The sequence below is a fragment of the Puma concolor genome, chromosome C1 (genome assembly GCF_028749965.1).
Source record: "Puma concolor isolate L17-30 chromosome C1, mPumCon1.1.hap2, whole genome shotgun sequence".
Lineage (NCBI taxonomy): Eukaryota > Metazoa > Chordata > Mammalia > Carnivora > Felidae > Puma > Puma concolor.
This window is the reverse complement of record NC_141674.1, coordinates 193,562,800-193,583,429: the sequence shown is the minus strand read 5'-3', so window position 1 is coordinate 193,583,429 and position 20,630 is coordinate 193,562,800. Positions and strand designations below refer to the sequence as shown.

General features: G+C 39.8%; 1 protein-coding gene across 6 annotated transcripts in view; it reads right to left on the bottom strand.

The window, feature by feature from the left end:
* The window catches only part of ADAM23 (ADAM metallopeptidase domain 23), a 194,794-nt gene that overhangs the window by 93,962 nt on the left and 80,202 nt on the right, over positions 1–20,630 (bottom strand). For all 6 annotated transcript variants that reach the window (XM_086719442.1, XM_086719444.1, XM_025929762.2 and 3 more), the window contains exon 4: positions 3,131–3,194. In XM_086719442.1, coding sequence (XP_086575568.1) covers positions 3,131–3,194 — 64 coding nt within the window. The remainder of the gene's footprint in view (positions 1–3,130; positions 3,195–20,630) is intronic.

Genomic DNA, 20,630 nt, shown 5'->3' with positions numbered 1-20,630 from the left:
CCCCACTTTTGTCCAATAAAAATAAAAGCCTAAGACATTGGTCTTTCTTAGCAAAAAGTGGGAACTAGGTAGAGCCTTGGTAGTGGTGAAGCAGGAACTAGACAAGCTTCTCCAAGGGGGGATTCATCATTCTATCTGAAATAATTTCCAGAATATTTTAAATGTCCACATTTATATTTAAGGTCAAAGCCAAATAAGCTTTGTATTCTTTCCATTTCTTTCCAAGTAATTCTTTCCAATGTGTGTGTTTGTGTGTGTGTGTGTGTGTGTGTGTGTGTGTGTGTGTGTGTGTGTGTATGTATACATATACTTTTGTCTAAATAGTTTGAAGCCTTTGGAAGAAAAGTTGCACACTGGGTTGAAACAGGTTTAATGAACCTAATCATCTTTACATGTTAATTTCCTTCACTGGTACTCTGTGAAACAAAGAAAACAAAGATTTTCTTAACATGTAAGGCAATGTGAAGTTTAAAAAGAAAGTTTTAAAAACCGTGTGTAACTGTAGCGGGAGTGTGGTGGATCTAAATAAACTTTCAAAAAGAAAAACTATCAGTATGTACCAAAAGCCTTTAAAGAAAAGTACCAATTCTTTGACACAGAAAATCCCATTCTCAGAATTAATCCTTAAGCAATTATTAAAGATGTGCCCAACATGTATCAGGAGGGCCTTTCCTTATAATTATTTGTATAGTGAAAGTTTGGGAACAATCTAAATGTCTATTACTATGGGATTTCAAAATGAATTATGGCAAATTAATAGGAAAGAATATTATGTATTTTTAGAAATAAAAGTCTAGAGGATTATTTAATATGCTAAAATGTTTATAATGTTATTAGCTTTCTTAAAAATTCTGCTTCAAGGGGCACCTGGGTGGCTCAGTTGGCTAAGCGTCAGACTTCAGTTCAGGTCATGATCTCACAGTTCGCAAGTTTGAGCCCTGCATTGGGCTCTGTGCTGACAGCTTAAAGCCTGGAGCCTGCAGATTCTGTGTGTGTGTGTGTGTGTGTGTGTGTGTGTGTGTGTGTGTGTGTGTGTGTCTGCCCTTTCCCTGCTTGCTCTCTCTCTCTCTCTTGCTCTCTCTCTCCCAAAAAGAAATAAAAACTTAAAAATTTTTTTTATTTAATTCTGCTTCAAGATAGTGCACCATGTCAACTCAGTTTCTGGGGTATATATGTAAATATAGACACATAAAAAACAGACTGTTATGCTTAATTCATTATATCGGGAGAAAATAAGTTTGGAAATGTGATCTGTTTGGAGAAAATGAGGCATAAATAAGAGAAAAGCAATGAAAACGAAAACAAACTGCAGTAAACCCTTCCTTTGCCAGAGTTTAAATGGCCTTTCTTTTAAATTCTAGTTATGGGGCGCCTGGGTGGCGCAGTCGGTTAAGCGTCCGACTTCAGCCAGGTCACGATCTCGCGGTCCGTGAGTTCGAGCCCCGCGTCAGGCTCTGGGCTGATGGCTCAGAGCCTGGAGCCTGTTTCCGATTCTGTGTCTCCCTCTCTCTCTGCCCCTCCTCCGTTCATGCTCTGTCTCTCCCTGTCCCAAAAATAAATAAACGTTGAAAAAAAAATTTTTTTAAATAAATTCTAGTTATAACTGATATGAGATTCGATGTGTCTTGTTGATGACAAGGCTTCCTTCTGGGACCTCTAATAACCTCTGGAGGCCAATTAGCTACTCCGATTCTAAAAAAAAAACTGACTGAACTTGTTAGTGAGAAGTTTGACTCAGGTTACTGTGGCCTGGAAAGGTGGCTCCTTTGCTGAGTTCATAAAGTTCTCATGCAATCTTCTCTACTCCAGACTCATGATTCAGCATCCGCAGTGCTCGGGGCCCTGGCACAGCTGACGGAAGCTTCGGTTTGTACAAATGCCAGAAAGCACCGTTCCCGTGCTTGATTTAGCATTTCTGCTTGCTTTCCACAGCATTAACTTTTAGGGAGATTCAACAACCCCCAAGATGAAGCCTCAGGCAAGAACTGACAGAATAGTAAGAATAATAACTGAAGTCCTTAATCTGCGACATAAAATTCAGAGGTTTAAAACACACATCAAATTACAAACGTGCCCACTTAATCGCACAGTTGTAAATCCTGAGAAATTCCATAACCCCCTGGGCAGTGTTTACAATTAAGGTCACCCACAAATATTTGCTGAGAGGCTGTCACACTGGAAAAACCCAGTTCTTGCTGTACAACCCAGCAAGCCCACACACAAAAGGCCCACTTCTGCGCCAATACTCATTAGCAATATGGCGGGGGGAGGGGAAGGAATCCAGTGTTTCCCACTATATTTTCTTTCCCTATTTCCTCTCCTGTACCTGTGGTAACCACCCTGCAGACACTGCTTAGGCTCAGTGGCACTCCGTAGACTTCCTACAAATCAGAGTCTCTGAATGTAGCCATTCCAGGGATATTCATCCTGACTGGTGGAGATGACTGTCTTCCTTACATACAAATAACCTCATTTTAATCTAAACCTGCTTGCTCCTTATTGACATTCTGTTAAGAGAACGGTTAAACTCCAACTAAGGAAATCAAGTACCCAATTACCTTTGTATTACAATGCATGGGGGCCTTGAGTAGGTTGATTTGTCTTCTTTCGGCCTCAATTTCTTGCTTTGCACAACAGAAACAATAATATCCATCTCCCAAAACTGTTGTGAAGGTTAACAGGGAGAGTGTTCCCTGAATCTCCCTTCCCCAACCTGACCTCTGCCCTTCTTGGGCACCAAAGTCACTTGGACTGAAGAGCCATTCTAGTAGTCCATCCAGTCTTATGATTCAGATTCTATGACCATGAGTTGGTTGCCTACTCCTTGAAGGTATTGATATGGAACTGTATAGCTCTCCATACCATCCACTGACAGAAGATAACAGTATGTATAACCAAAACAATAATTATATCTTTATGGGCCTGAATCCGCAGAATCTCCAGTGTTATCTCAAACATTTGTAAGTCTTAACAAATTTATCCTAAACTTTTTTGAAATTTAAAAATAGTACCCTTGTACAAGAGAAGAGATAATTTTATTGAGACAGACATCAAAACGATGCAGTGTGCAATGAACGATCCTATGATTGAGTATATTTATGCTACAGGATTCCCATGTTATTAACCATACCTTAGAGTACTGTGGTTTCCCATTTTCATAGTGGATCTCCACATAATCAGAAGACAGCAAACCACTACAAAGGAAAGAAAATAGAGTGATTTCTGCATCTAAGACACTTGGAGGTTTAAAAATAATCAGCTCAACAGACGTCTGCAAGGAGCCTATAAACCACAAAGAGCTGCAGTCCACAATAAGAACAGGTTCTCATCAAAAGCCTCGATTGTTATCCAGGAACAAATCATTCCTCACTCTGTTTACAAAGACAAAATATAGATAACATAAGAATGAATTCTTTTTATTCACATGATGCATCATTTGACTGATAGGTTCACTGATATGGAACAAACAGAAAAAGCCAGTAACAGGAGGAGACAGACCCTATAAAAATCCCACAATTATGCTCTAAATAACTGGAATCTCAAAACATAATCACTGAGGAAAAGTATAGAGTAAAAATATTTTAGGCTTTTCAGGCCACACAGTCTCCGTCACAACTACTCAACTCTTCTGAGTTAGCACAAAACCAGACACAGGCAATGTAAACAAATGAGCATAGCTATATTCCAACAAGACTTCATTTATGCACACTGAAATATGAATTTCACACAATTTTCATGGATCATGAAATTGTTTCTTCTTTAATTTTTTCAACCATTTAAAAATGCAAAAAAAAAAAACATTCTTAGCTTGAGGACTGTACAAAAACAGGTATGCTAGATGTGGCCTACGGGCCATAGTTTGCCAACCCCTAGAATAAAATGACAGTTAACAACATAGACTTTGAATCAGGCAAAGCAGGATTTAAAGCCTAGCTCGGCCCCATATTGGTGGTGTGACCACGGGCAAGTTACCCACCTCAGCCTTTCCATGAGTCAAATGGAGGCGACAGAGAGTACGAATCTCATGGGATGTTGGAGAGTTAATGAAAGCACATGCATGGCTTAGCCCAGAGCTCAGCACCAAGTACGTGCCCAGCGATGAGCTCTGAGGCCATCACTGCTTTTATTTCAATTCAGCTTCTTCAAACACATTTCTCCCTACACATGTGGGGAATGCAAAATACGAGCCTCGCAAAGAGCACGGCACTATTAGGGCATCCGGGTTCCTCTCTGGGCTCTGCGACTACAAATGCTGATGACAAATGATGACTCACATGTGCTGACCACTCACTATGTTCGGGCACTGCACAAGGGCTATAAAGAGTTCAATTCATTTCATCCGAATAGTAAGTGGAGGACAAAAGTAGGCTCTACCATGTATGAGCCAGATGTGTGCCCTAATTGGAGGCCTCCGCTTGCTTTCCTGCAAAAGGATGGGCTGGAGTAGATGATTCCTCAGGTCCCTTCCTATGCTGACATTCTATTTTCTATGATTCTGCCTACGTGTAGGTTTTCTTGGTAGGAAGTCTTGACACTACCTCTTTAACAGAAGTATGGAAGAACTCAGTGGTTTTGCATCATTTTGAGAACTGTGCCTGATGCAGTTCTAACATGCCCCAGTGAGGAAGGCTGGAGGCAGCCTGGAGCCAGTCAACAGAGGGGGAGGCCCACATGCGCATCCAGGATAGTCCCCACGTAAGCCGAAGGCCAACCTTTACAACACAGAAATAAGGCAGATGCTGGTACGCTTTTCTACTGAAATTACTAATCAAATGTATATCTACTGATGTTTCTACATTTGAAACTAAATTATGGGTACATCTACTCATTCCCTTTTAAAAATCTTGGGGCACCTGGGTGATTCAGTTGGTTGAGCATCTGACTTTGGCTCAGGTCACGATCTCACAGTTCGTGAGTTCAAGCCCCACGTCGGGCTCTCTGCTGTCAGTGCAGAGCTGTCTTTGGAGCCTCTGCCTCCCTCTCTCTCCCCCTCTCCCACTCGAGCTCATTCTCTCTCTCTCAAAAATAAACTTTTTTTTTTTTTTTATTAAATCTAAGTAGGAGTCAATGTAAGGACATCTTAACTCTATGTACTTAAAAATACCTGGCAGGGTGTAGAAACTTCTTTCATATCTAGTTAATTAAGTCAGCTACCAGCACTGTGAATATACATAAACAAGGCTATTGATGGTAACATTTCTCTGAGGAGGCAGAGGGGCTTCACTAACTACCCTCTAATTATCTCTCTCTACAGTTAATGCATTATTTTCAAGATTCTCAACCACACAATCACTGAAGCATGTCTAAGAGTTGAAAACAAAGTTATTTGCTTGTGATGACAAAGGTATTCTAACCATTGATTGCCAAATCTGATAAAGGTCACTTTTTTTTTTTAATGCTTACTTTTGAAAGAGACAGAGAGACAAAGCATGAGCAGGGGAGGGGTAGAGAGAGAGGGAGACACAGAATCCAAAGCAGGTTCCAGGCTCTGAGCTGTCAGCACAGAGCCCAACATGGGGTTCGAACTCACGAACCATGAGATCATGACCTGAGCCGAAGTCGGTTGCTTAACCGACTTAGCCTCTCAGGTGCCCCTGATAAAGGTCACTTTAATTATCCTATTTACCCCTTTTAAAGGGCTTTTCCCTCACTGTGGACATCTAACATCTCCTGCATTTGAGAGTCTCAAAAAATAAAAAAAAAGAGACTTTTAGAGGGGCCTGTGACAGACACTGAGCTGAACGTAACACCATACGCTCCTGTCACCGCACCATTTTACTCTCCACCTCCTATAAAAAGCACCACCTTCCCATTTGCTCCATCCTTTCTTCCTGTCTGATCACGGCACTCTCCCTTAACACTGTTTCTGTCACTCAACGCGTCATCTTTAGCACGTGGCATAATCCCTAGCACATGGTAGGCCCTTAACCGACACCTGCTGAGTAATCAAACATCTGCCAACATCTACTATGTGCCAGGCCCACACTACGGGCTGGGAGGCTGAGATGAAGAATGCAACTCTCTGAAACTGACACTAAACAAAATCAGCACAAATGTATGAGATTAGTCGTCTCACCCTAAATATTATCTGTAATCTCCCTAAAAGTGAATTAACAACCAAATGTAATCTGATCATAAGCCTTTTTTAAAATTATTTTTAATGTTTATTTATTTATTTGAGAGAGAGAGACAGAGAGCGCGAGCACGCAGGGGAGGGGTAGAGAGAGAGGGAGACAGAATCCCAAGCAGGGTCCATGCTATCAGCACAGAGCCTGATGTGGGGCTCGAACCTATGAATCACAAGATCGTGAGCTGAGCCGACACCAAGAGCCGGACGCTTAACCAAATGAGCCACCCAGACATCCCTGATTGTAACAGTTTTAAAGTAATTTTGAAGTAAGATCTTTCAGCTGGACAAGTAACACTGGAAAGAAGAAATGAATAATTAAGCATGCAGCAGTGTGTCCCCAGCCCCACCCAGCGGAGAAAGAGCAGGTAATCTCAAGCTCTGGACGCCTAAGGATGAGTTGTCCTGCAGTCCCTGCTTGCAGATGCCCTTCAAGGCATTTCCCCCACCTCTGCTAGCCTGGTTGCCCCAGTAGAATGTCCTCTGGAATCAGAATGTTCTCACCTGCCAATGCTAATCTACATGGCAATTGTGGTCCCAAGCATAAATGGTCATTTTGCTTTGTCAGTCAGCCAGTGGGGTGCTTAATTACTTGCAGAAACCGATAAAAGGGAGTTTTGGAACACCCTAAATTCTGAAATAAACATCCTTTTCTAATCATTTAAGTTACAGAAAAACTATATACGATGGCTACTACAATGCTTTTCATGACAGTTATCTGGTGAAAGACGGATGATCCTTGGAAGTAAAGGGATAAGCGCAGGACGAAGTTCAAAGCAAGGTGGAAAAGAACAGAACTGGAATACGGAAATTCTCTTTAACCCCCTCACTCTGCACCTTTGTGGTCAATCTGTATGACAGAGGTAGCAAAAACAACATGAACTCTAGAGACAAACAGAATGTGATTTTACTCAAATATGAAGGACAAGGGTGAGCACCTTGAAGATCCTGAACTCTAAGAGCAGGAGAATGGTAAGACTATTAAAACAGGGCACGGTGAGCTAAGAATCAGACTAGTGAAGGGAGCTGTGGTAGAAATAATGCCATGTAGCCACCATATCCCATTTCATTTTCCCCTTCCTGGCACAGGAAGACTATATTTCAAAGTTTCTCCAGCAGTGAGGCTGAGGCCAAGAGACTGAATTATGGCTCATAAGAGAGAACAGGAAGTGAGGTCTACGCCTCTGGTGTGGCCATTATATTCCATGCAGGATTATCCAAAGTCTCTCTTCCATGGCGGCTCTGGAAGCCACATGCCCCAGATGGCATAGCTGTAAGATGGGTGCAGCCTAGGTTCCTACATCCTGACCTGGAGAAACGCTTCCTAGGAAAGCCACTCAACTTGTATTAGACCATAATGTGTGGGTAAGAGACAAAATCTTATAGTGTTAAATCCCAGATTTCATCTTTATTACAGAAACATGGCCTCAACTATCCTAATTCCAAAATTTATCACAAAGAAATATTTAGAAATTTAACGTTTAAAGAATTTCAGAATCATCAGCAAATCGACAAAGAAAGCTTCTGTAAGATCTAAGCATTGGAAATTCAAACAAAGAGAGAAATATGCCTTGGGGAGAGTCCTCAGGTTTGAGATTTACATGTCTAATGGAAGTAGGCACACGAATAATCAAGTGATCAAAACTCCCAAAGGTTTATATCTTCCAGTACAGGGAGGCTCATTATGGAGAAGCCAAAGATCCAGTAACTGGAAAAGTTAGCTACCAGGAATCCCTAGAGCCTAAAAATCTTACTAACCAAGACTGGTAGATAACTCCTAGGTTGTTTTTGGAAAATAACTTGAATCCCTTACTTTAAAGAAAGAATCCTATGCTTTCTTTTGGGTGACTCTGTCAGGAAAGGCTAAGTAGGCTAATCAAGCAAATTGCATTGTTCAGAATGAGACAATGTAAAGGTCAGTGCCTTGGGCTATAAGGAAAAATGCCACGAAAGACAAACACTGGACCACAAGGAAACCATCTGGTCAACATGAATAAGAATAATTTACTTCCTTATTAAAAAAAAAAGTCAAACTATCAGTCTCTAGAAGCCCAGTTCTGAAGTCTACATTCACTGAAATTACTGTGTTGAGCCCTCAGAGTGTATACCTCTGATTAAAATATTGTGTGGGTTGCTAGGAGCAGAATACATTCTTCTGAAGGGACCTAGAGGCCAATAGGGCATTCCTTCACCATCAGAGCTAGGGAAAAGTCAGGAAGAAAAGAGCAAGCACCAAAGCTTAACAACTGGATGGTCATATAATTTATCATCCAAAACAGGCCATCTTGGAAGGTCAGGCTAGTCTAGGAGATGAAAAATACCTTAAAGCTGAGATGCTATTTAACCAAGAAGTCTGTGAGTATGTCTCTTTCCCAGTTGCTTTTGACCTCTGTGACTATGTTTCATATGGCCACTGTTTGAGGACAACCTTGGGCAGTCCCCTTAGGCTCTCTCTCTGAGTGTATAACATCAGGAGGTAGGTACTTGGAGAGGAGTCAGCAGTCCAAGATGCAGAAGCCAGAGAGCAATGAATCCAGATTCACTGCAGTAGACCAGACACGTCAGGCCTTGACTAGCCATGCTCCTTGTCACACGATGTCTTTGTTCTTAAGTGAACGGTAGCATAAATATTTTAATTTAGTTCTTAGTGGTGAAACTCATAAGTTACTTGCATAGGGATTCAAAACTGGGACTGCAACAGAAGTCAACGTTTATGTGAGCAAAAGAATAAAAAATTAAATTGTGTCTAGGAAAAAAGACTGCCACTAATGTCCACTTTCATAATGTAAATTCACTCGCCTGATGACCTTCTGTTTGACAGTGCTTAGCTTCTCAATACTGGAAGCCCTGATCATCTCAAATGGCCCTTGACAGAGTCACTGGCAAAGTCTCCTGCCACCCTCTCCACCAGGCCCCACATTCATTCATTCAATAACAAACGCTGGTCACTATGGAGATTCGCAACCTCATGGGGCTTCAAGCATGTAACAGCAATGTACAATGAAGCACCATGCCTGTCCCCTGTTTACACTAGAAGCTTCTCTTTTTTCCTTTTATACACGTACATATTTTTAATTCATCAAATAATTACTATTTGTATAGTAATCTGTACCTTGTATAAGGTACTATAACTTGTGATGAAGAGAGACATAGAATTTAACCTCAGTACATTCCTACAGGCATAAGCCTATGACCTTATAATTATCTTTCTGTCCTTCTATCGCTTTCCTTTTTTGAAAATAATAGGCCTAAAAGTCAAATGATCTTTCAGCCACCACTTTTCTCAGGTTTTAGGAAAAAGTTATTCATCCCACCTACAATAATTTTTATACCAAAAGTGTTTCAGCTAGAAAATATATAATCCCTTGAGTGTAAACAATACAATAAGACTTTGAAGCTGTGCTGAAGGATTGTAGGCATGAAGAGGTTGGAATTTAAGAGTGTAGAAATGCTATGTTAAGTGGGGAAAAGTAATTACAGATTGAATAGAAGCTTTGTGTTAAGTCAAACAAAGACGGCCTGCTAGGCGAGGGCTGGGAATGTGGGCATATTTCATAGGAACAGAGCTGCAGGTGGAGAAAACTCAGCATAAGCAGGATGGAGGGAGTGTAAACCTCTTTGAGGGTCACAACAGGAATTTAATGAGTTACTAAGTAGCATGAGAGGTTGCAGCTGAAATTTCAATGTGGAGGCACTCTTGCAACTCATAGGTGATGATGGCCCCATGCACCATAATACAGATAAGAACACCCTAGTCTAATATAACAGGAGACACAAGCAGCGCTGCGAGTTAATAGATAGGGAAGTAGACAAAGGAGGAGCTAGGGGGAAAAGGAGGAAGGAACTCGAGGGGATGTGAAAGCTGGTGACCACCACCCAAGCTGGCTTGATCAGCCAAGGAGAGTAGCCAATTAAGAGTTGCCTTCTGAAAAGGTGGCATCAACAGACATCTTTAATTAAGTAAAAATGAAAGATGTTTAATTTTTCTTCCTCGGCTTTGAAGTCAGACCATATGAAGTGGCTAACACATTCCTAGCTGTGGCTGCCAATACCTCTGCAAGTGCACACCAGTAATTCTGAGATTCCTCCGTAGCAGAACTCTGGGTATTCTCATCTATGTGATTTGACCCCCACGTATCATGAAACAAAAAAGATTTTTAAACACAGGGAAAACTGAATCCAAATAAAAATGTCATACCTTTTGAACACAATTACACATAACTGAAATGCTTTGATGCACAAATTTAAAGCTAACAGTGAATATTGTCGTGTGTTGAATATTGCTAACGTGGGTGCTCTTCTGATATGCCCAACATTTCTTTTTATGACCATTAAATTTGGCACAACACACATCATAGAGAATGGATATCGACCTGTCACCCACCCCTTGACCTCCCATAACCTTGTCCAGGACAGACAGCTCTCCGCCAAGTCTAATTCTTGCCACGCCCTGAGACAAGAATTCCCCACTTCTATTTTTCATTTTATCAGGAAAACTGCACATTTGTGTACATAGTGTTCCATTCTTTCCAAGTATACATGAAATGGTAAAAAGAATAAAAAAAGAAACCAATGGAAAATCTATCAGAAATAGTAAGAGTTAAACAAGGTAGGTGCTTACAAGATAAACATGCAAAAATAAAATACAGTTTTATGTGCACAAGCAAAAACCACCTAGAAGTAGTCTAGGGAGAAAGTTTCTACCAACAATGACAAAAACAGAAACAAATCTCATAGATGTGTTATATATGTTGATACATAAACATAAATGTACACATGTATAGATGTACATATACCCTATAACTTTAATGTTAATTCTAAACAAAATTCGATAAGTTTTTATAACTTGACAAAATTATTCCAAAGTTCATCTCAAAACACAAATTTTATGACCACCCAATCATTTTCCTGAAAAGCAGAGTTATAATAGGATATTACTATTATATTACTTACATTAATATTGTAATAAGCAACATACAGAGCACTTACCTGGTAAGACAGATGGCCCAAAGGGCGGGAAAGAAAGTTCAGAAAGAAATTCAAGTTCATACCAAAAAACCTTATGTATTAAAATAATGGCATTTTAAATTGGTAAAAGAGAGAATAAAGAATAAATATATATGAGACAAGTGATTTAACACTTTGGGAAAAGTCAGATCCCTAATCATATCTTAAACCAAAGTAAAAATATATGCATTAAAGATATATATGTTTTAAAATAAAGCCATAAATTTGATATAAAAATATAGCTGAATGTTAGGAAGAGAGACCTTTTGAAGCATTATATTAAACACAGAATTATAAAGAACAATAGATGTGACTACAAAAAACTTTTTAACTTACAGGAGTTAAAAAAAACCCATGAACGAAATTTCAAGGAAAACTAAGAAAAAACATTCCCAAAATATATGAAAAACAAAGGATTGCCATACTTAACACAAGAAGCCAAAATGAAAACCAATAAAAACAGAAAAACAATTCAATAGAAAATGGGCAAAGGATGTGGGCAGGCGATTCACAAAATAAAATGTGCAAAATGCAATTCACGAGAAAAAGAAAATGAGAAATACTAATGACCCTCAATTACACACAAATGCACAACTGCACTAGAAATAAAAGACCTGTAAATTAAAAAAACCGTAAGAGACCAATTTTTCCCTTCGGTTTACAAAGTAGAAATGAATAGTAGCAGCCAGAGCTGGCAAGAGTGTAGAGGAGCCCTCCACGCATTACTGTTGGGAACCTAGATTAGTATGCCTTGCTGGGACAATTTGGCAACAGTTATCAAAGTCCAAAAAACATATTCTTTTAAATCCGTAACTTTTTATAATCTCGTAAGTGCTACTTATAAACGTTTCTTGAGGAGGGGAGCCCAGGTGGCTCAGTCGGTTGGGTGTCTGACTTCAGCTCAGGTCATGATCTCACAGTTCCTGGGTTCGAGCCGCGCATCCAGCCAGCTCTGTGCTGACAGCTCGGAGCCTGGAGCCTGCTATGGATTCTGTCTCCCTCTCTCTGTGCTTCACCCACTCACACTCTGTCTCTGTCTCTTTCTCTTTCTCAAAAGTAATAAAATAAACATTTAAAAAAATTTTAATATGAAATTTATTGTCAAGTTAGTTTCCATACAACACCCAGTGCTCATCCCAACAGGTGCCCTCCTCAATGCCCATCAACCACCCTCCCCTCCCTCCCACCCCCCATCAACCCTCAGTTTATTCTCAGTTTTTAAGAGTCTCTTATGGTTTGGCTCCCTCCCTCTCTAACTTTTTTTTTTTCCTTCCCCTCCCCCATGGTCTTCTGTCAAGTTTCTCAGGATCCACATAGGAGTAAACACATATGGAATCTGTCCTTCTCTGTATGACTTATTTCACTTAGCATCACACTCTCCAGTTCCATCCACGTTGCTACAAAAGGCCATATTTCATTCTTTCTCACTGCCACGTAGTGTTCCACTGTGTATATAAACCACAATTTCTTTATCCATTCATCAGTTGATGGACATTTAGGCTCTTTCCACAATTTGGCTATTGTTGAAAGTGCTGCTATAAACATTGGGGTACAAGTGCCCCTATGCATCAGTACTCCTGTATCCCTTGGGTCAATTCCTAGCAGTGCTATTGCTGGGTCATAGGGTAGATCTATTTTTAATTTTTCCAGGAACCTCCACACTGTTTTCCAGAGCGGCTGCACCAGTTTGCATTCCCACCAACAGTGCAAGAGGGTTCCCATTTCTCCACATCCTCGCCAGCATCTATAGTCTCCTGATTTGTTCATTTTAGCCACTCTGACCCGCGTGAGGTGGTATCTCAGTGTGGTTTTGATTTGTATTTTCTGGACACTGAATTTTGAATTTCATATTCTTTTCCTTTTTTTAAATTTTTTTTAACATTTATTTGTTATTGAAAGAGAGAGACAGAACGTGAGCAGGGGAGGGGCAGAGAGAGAGGGAGACGCAGAATCTGAAGCAGGCTCCAGGCTCTGAGCTGTCAGCCAAGAGCCCAACACGGGGCTCGAACTCACAACCCGCGAGATCATGAGAGCCGAAGTCAGTCGCCTAACCGACTGAGCCACTCAGGCGCCCCAATTTCATATTATTTTCACATGTCATGAAATATTCTTCTTTAGATTTTTTCAACTATTTAAAAATGTAAAAACTCAGGAGCACCTGGGTGGCTCAGTCAGTTGAGCATCGCACTTTGGCTCAGGTCAAATTTTTTAAAGGTTTCCTGAAGAAATAACTGATAAAAGCAAACACACATACACATACACACACACAGACAAAAAAAAAACACTAACACACATATGATGATTCTCTGATGATGCTGTAGGTATGAGTCGGTTTACATGTGCTTTTACAGACAATTGGAAAGATGTTTACAACATTGTTCAGTGAAAAAAGCAAATGAAAGAATATTACATTTGGTAACTTTTTTAAAGTTATGTTTACTTTACATAAAGAAAAAAATCTGCAACATATACACAGCCAAATGTAACAGTGAGCTATTGTTTTCTGTAGAACTTTGAATAGTTTTTATTTTCTTTTGCTTACCCGTTAATTCCTAAAGCTTTTACAATGAATATATTTCACCTTTTAAAATAAGAAACCACAATACAAGCTATATTTTTTTTTTAATTTTTTTTCAACGTTTATTTATTTATTTGGGACAGAGAGAGACAGAGCATGAACGGGCGAGGGGCAGAGAGAGAGGGAGACACAGACTCGGAAACAGGCTCCAGGCTCTGAGCCATCAGCCCAGAGCCCGACGCGGGGCTCGAACTCACGGACCGCGAGATCGTGACCTGGCTGAAGTCGGACGCTTAACCGACTGCGCCACCCAGGCGCCCCTAAGCTATATTTTTTAAAAGAAGAGAAACATGGGGCATCTAGTGGCTCAGTCAGTTAAGCATCCAACTTGGGTTCAGGTCATGATCTCATGGATCATGAGTTTGAGCCCTGCATCGGGCTCTGTGCTGACAGCTCAGAGCCTGGAGCCTGCTTCGGATTCTATGTCTCCTTCTCTCTCTGCCCCTCCCCTGCTTGTGCTATCTCTGTCTCTCAAAAATAAATAAACATTTTTAAAAAATTAAAAGAAGAAAAACATAGCTCCTTTAGGAAGAAATTAATTAATGGCTGATTTTAGGCCCAGGAAAGGAAAAGAATCACAGACATGGGCAATGCGACCAACAGCCTGTTCTATGACTCAGGGGGCAGGGGCCATGTTGTCTGCCTCTGTCCCCCTCAACTCAATGTTCCTGACATTCCCTTAACACCTGGAGGTTGTCCATGCTACAGGGAGTGGGTGAGGACAGAAAGAGAAACCAACACAGTCCATTTCCTCGAGGTGTTTATAATCTCCTACCTAAGTAAGACAAGGTCGCAGGTACCCCAGTATTAATAACAAAGCATCAAGCTGCCCTCAGAGAGGAAATGCATTTCAACTAAAATGATCGGGAACTTTTCTGTAAGAAAGAAAGGCCAGGGCAGGTTCGTGACAAAATACGCTCAGGGAAATATAGGCAGGAAAGAGCAGGTCAGATAGACAAAGGGACCAGGGTGTGCAGACAGGGAGGCATATTCAGGAAGCAGCTAAAAGCCCAGTTGGGCCAGGGCATCAGTCATAGTGGCAGTGGTGTTAAAAAGACAGATTTGGGCTCAGGCAATACACTGGTTTAAGCAAGGAGCTGTAACCTGGAAAAAGAAAGGCACTCTAGCATCAGGAACTCGGAACTTGGACGACCACGCTCTGCTTTCTGTCAGACCTGAAAACGTGCAGTATGCTCTGTGTCCTCAGAAGCTGTAAAGACTTTCGGGTCTGAGAAGGGCTGAACACCGATAAGTTTCTTTTACTGGGTCAATTAGAGCCATCTGCAAAGTAATTAATGTTAGCAGCAGGAGAGAACAGCAAGAGACCGGCAGAAACACTAAGAAAAGGCCTTCCACATACGAAAACCTGTAGCTTTAACTTTCCTTCACTCATTCAATTAACGGCTCAAGACCGAGTGAGAAACAAAACAGGGAAGGGTCAAACAAAAGATCAACAAAGGCTATTTAATATTTACTTAAATGTTTCCATTTCTTTAAACATTTTTACTGTAAATTATAGATTTTTGTCCTCAAATCTACTATGCAAATGCTAGTGTGAACTCTGCAATTTTATGTTCTTTTTATTTATTTTTATTGTTTTTATATATTTTCGAGAGAGAGAAAGACAGAGTGCGAGCAGGGGACTGGCAGAGAGAGAAGGAGACAGAGAATCCCAAGCAAGCTCTAGGCTCTGAGCCGTCAGCACAGAGCGTGATGCAGGGCTTGAACTCCCGAACCGTGAGATTATGACCCGAGCCGAAGTCGGACGCTTAACCAACTGAGCCACCCAGGTGCCCCTATTCTTTTAATAGTTAAAGAAAAGTAAGATTTTTGCAGAATAGCCAGAAGGATCTTTTGTATGCTTTCCTCTTCTCTTCTTCCCCTATGTGGGAGAAGTCTAATCCTTTCTCTCACCGGTACTGCCCCAACCAGAGCCTGGAGAGCATCTGCTGGCTAAACTGAGACCTAAGGCCCCAGACTGACAGACGACAAGGCTGCACAACCCAGTAAAGGAAAAGGCATTCAAAATGGTCATCCCGGATTTCTCTGTCCTAAGCAGAAAACAGGATTCTATGAAATCATGGGATACTTCATACATATAACACAGGGATGTTTACAAATGGCAACCACAGTCCTTTCTAAATATTATATATGTTTAAGAAACTATCACAATGTAGCAATGAGAAACATACTTCTGCAGGAATATCAAACCAATAGGCGAGATAAGAATACAAAATAGCGAAAAGAAGAGAAAGAGGGAAGAAGAGGAGAACTTTGAGGAGAACTTTTTAAGGGTTTCTTCAAGTACAAAATTACTATTATACAAAATAGCACCCATTTTTTAAATTACCACTTATAAAAATGATCTTCAAATTCATTCCACATTTCATGGCATCAAAAAATGATCCACTGGGCCTTTGATTGCTAAAAAAAAATCATGAGTTTCTGAAGCCCAGCTAATTTCTTTAGCCAGAGAATTTTTCATACTTCCAAATTATGTACTATTTCAACATAATTGCAAAATACAGACCTCTGAAAAGTACAGAATTTATCAGGAAAACTATTCGTGTTGTAGCTTCTTTGGAAAGGGATTGCTTTAAAATGGTGTGAACTTTCAGATTCAGTGTAGGTCATTACAGAGCTAACTTGGCCTTGTTTACTTTGCTTACCGTTGTATCCTCAGTTATGAAAGAATGCCTGAACTAAACGAGCACCCAGATGTATTTGTTGGTTGAATGAGTTAATGTCAATTAAAGAAGGAATAGGTAAACAGGAATCAAGAGGTCCGGTTCCTGGCCTGGATATGACACTGATTGTCTCTGAGACCTTGGAGAAGTCCCTAATATTGTGCAACAATAATACCGAGGACCTATACTGTATAAGTTTTCTTACAAATAACAAGAACACTGGGTTATAGGATCTCTAAGGACACTTCGGTGGCTAAGTTGAGCATCCAACTCTTGATTTCGGCTCAGGTGGTAATCCCAGGGTTGTGGGATCAAGCCCTGTATCTGGCTCCGTGCTGAGTGTGGAGCCTGCTTGGGATTCTTTCTCTCTCTCTCTCTCTCTCTCTCTCTCTCTCTCTCTCTCTCTCTCTCTCCCCCTCCCTCTGCCCCTCTCCCCTGCTTGCATATGCTCTCTAAATAAATAAATAAATAAGTAATAAAATAGTGAATGACTACTATTATCTCCTACCCTAAAAATATACCTGTGCTAAGCTGGAAGTTAGGGGCTGGTAACGCACATAGCTCGTCTATTCAGTACACGCTTTGTGAAATAATCAACTGTCAATATACTGGAATGACTTCGGCCAACATTTTGGAGAATGGTGCTAAAAGAAAAGCTCCATCCATGTTCCATATGTACTGCAAAAAGCCACTTTATAGTTTTTTTCTTATTCTACATATTTCCATGTACCTCAACCAAAAAAGAACAAACACCTCCCTTTCCAAGATGTAAAGTGATAAACTCCCTCTACAGATTGAATTAATAATGAACGAAAAACTTATACATAAAAACTAATCTAAGAGCTAATATTTAAGAACTGCTGAAGCTATATCTATATTAATACTAACCTATTTAAGCAGTGTGTTAAAAAAATCAGATAAGAATTACAAAACCATTACTTGATTGTAACTAAAAATATCTCAAAGACTTAAAGTCGTACTAACATGCGTTATCATAAAGATACTGAAGATCAAAGATAACAGGGAAAAATAAGTATTTATCCTGCTTGGGGAGCTAATGATAAGCAAATCTGATGGCATTTCACGTCACTTTAAAAGACACATATAAAATCATGACTACAGGTGAATCCTTTAATCTATACCAGTCTAATTATACAGTCTGGACATTTTGCATAATGCTAAAACTGAATTTTTATCTTTTAAAAGCTACTCAAATCATTAACTATTGGCACTTGATTCTCTAAATATATGTCTTAAGTCATTTAAAATAATTTGTAGGCAGACACATTCTTTCTATTTTAATGTATATAGCGTGCTGGTGCTAAAATCAAATCAGTGGTGGTAAAAAAAAAAAAAAAAAAAAGCAGAACAACAGATATCTAAAACAGCAGAGTTTCAAGCCAATTTCTATAAATGGGCTTTTCCTCTAGCCAGAAAACTTTCATTAAATCCGATCTTAAAATTTTAAGTCCATGTAGACAATCTTACCCACATTCACAATTAAAGTGCCTCTCAATGTTTGGATCAAAAGCAAAACCTTCATAAGATTCTAGAAGCAGCCAAATCCCAGAGAGACTGACACAGAAAAAAGGAGAAACTATTCTATTTAGGTCCTTTCAGAGATGCAATTTTTAGTTTAATCTTAAAACCAGACATTTTTAGAACCCTGGTGAAAATTCTAACAATTAACTATGTGATCCATAGTGGTAAATTCACTAAGTATCAACAGTAAGTTCCAGAATCATGAGTTGGAGATGATAGTAAGAAGAAAGATCCTAAGTAAACTGATTCACATCCCAGTTTGGTAACTCACAATGAGAGTAGAAAATGGAGTGGACTATATTCCAAGAAATATCCAGAAGCTAGTAGTCTGGTAGAATCAAAACTCTGGGCCAAGAGAACATTCAGGAGTTGAAACACACAGAGTCTAGAGATCACCAGCATGTGAACACCAAATAGGCAAAGGAGACTCTCCAAACTACCACCCCATAGAAATGACAGGTACCATGTTGTATCCACAGTTCTTGTTATTGTCGCCTACACAGAGGAGGTATCCTAATAAAGTTCTGCTGCTAATGAGTCCACAAGCCAGGAAGCTCAAGAAACAAAAGACAAGATGGCACACCACACTCCAGTCTGAAGAATCCACGGGAACCTGAAGGTCCTACAACCAGAGCTCAGCCCCAAGTAAGGAAGGTGAGGCCTGAGATAACACATGGCAGCAAGAAAACTGAGACTCGGGTTACTTTCTGTCTCTATCTTTAGGTAAGTATCCACAAAGTCAAAAACCAGTCCCAAGCAGTAAGTGCATGAAGAGTGGGAATGTATGGTGGAAAGAAGAAAGGATGAGAGCAGGTCTCTTACTATTTCAACCTCTGCCTGGAGCTTTATGAAAGGAGTGTGAGTGTGTGTGTGTGTGTGTGTTTGCATCTGTGTGTGTGTCTGCACACATAATTTAATGGGCTATCTATAACAAACAAACTGTAAGACATGGAAATGGCGCTAATATGTATCCCCAAAGACCAGGAGTCAATGAGGTAAAAAGAAGTTGTATGCTCTCAAACTGGTAGACCAATACAGGAAATTTCTAATTGCTTCTTATAACATTTGACAAAGGTATGCTGGGTGTCAGTCCACTGAATATTTCATTGCATTTGTTTGACCTCTTCATTTTACTCTAATTCTGATTTCAGTAAGTCAGCATGAATTACTGGACCCTTCCAATATTAATAATCCTTCTTACAATCCTACACAACTTTTTTTATGGAATGCAAGAAATAAACAAGCATCCACATTTTCTTTATTTTTTTATTTTCTTCTGAAAATTCTATTGTTATTACTTATTATTTACTATTTTGTTGGGTTTGGTTTGGGTTTTGGTTTTTCATAAAAAAAAAAAAAAGCACAAAACCAAAAAACAAAAAACCACTCCCAAATCTCCTACACAAGCTTTAGGATGAGAGGTTGCCTGGGTGGAGGGTGGGGATGGAAGAAATGTGTCTGTGAAGAAGCACACAAGGGGCCCCTAAGACATTGGTAATGTCCTGTTTCTCAACCTGCATGGTGAATATATATGGTTGTCCATTTAACTCTTCCTTAGACTGTAAAAATGTTTCTACTCTTTTACATACAATATTTCATAATTTTAATAAATTAGAGGAAAGTGATCCAAAATATCTACAAGTAATAAAAACAGAAGAGCCCAGTCCAATGCTGACATTAAAAATGTTGAGTATGAGACAAATCAAGCCAGAAATTGACCAAGGAAAAGGCATCTGGAATTAAAAAGCTATCACTACCAAGACCAGAGGGGAAAAATGTCTAAAGAACATGTGGGAAGTGAAAAGCACAGAGAGAACAAAAGGCAACTTTCTCCTTCCCTAAAAATAGCAGGCTTATTAGGCCATTTTTAGACTCCAGTGTTCATGTAGGAGTCCATTTCTATTAAAAGAGTAGAACTTAGAAAGGGAGAAGAAGTTCTTGGAGAATACCAAAGTACAGAGAAGAAAAGTTCCAAAAATACAACCAATGGTAATAGACCAGACAGGATTTGAACTATGACTTTATTACCAAAATATTTAACTCTTGAACTAGACAGCTAATGATGAAAGGCGTGAGACAAACAAAATCTTCCCGTGCACTGATTTTCTGTGGAGCTACAGAAGGACAGTGAAGGATGTGCATGTGCAAGGGCAGACCCCACAGAGAGCTGCCATGGCTGATAACTGGTTTCAGAAGAACGTGGCAAGTGATACCATCCCATACCCTTCACTGGAATAATCTACAAATTTAAATTTGATTTTTAAAAAACAAATACTGGTTTTCAATCACCAAAACTACCAGGGCTGGAAAAAAAAAATCAGTCTTGGTTGGTTTGATAATTATCTTAAAACATATTTGTGAATTCATAATGCCAACAAATGTCTCCTCTTTCTCACTCCCACCTTCTCCTATTATTTAAGAGATTTATTTGCACACAGGAAGGTGGAATTTGTGAGTGATAACACCAGCATTGGATCTGAGGAAAAGCAAGACCAGTGTCACAACTATAGCAAGGTACACTCATACAGCACAAGTCACTTCCAGACCTTTTTTTTTGCTCAACAAGATAAAATCTTTTTCAGAGTTCCTATTTTTTCATCAAGGAAAATATATTACAGTGCTAGAATATTTAGCACATCCAATAATTCTGAAATAGGTTATTCTAGGGTGTTTTCACATGTATGCTCAG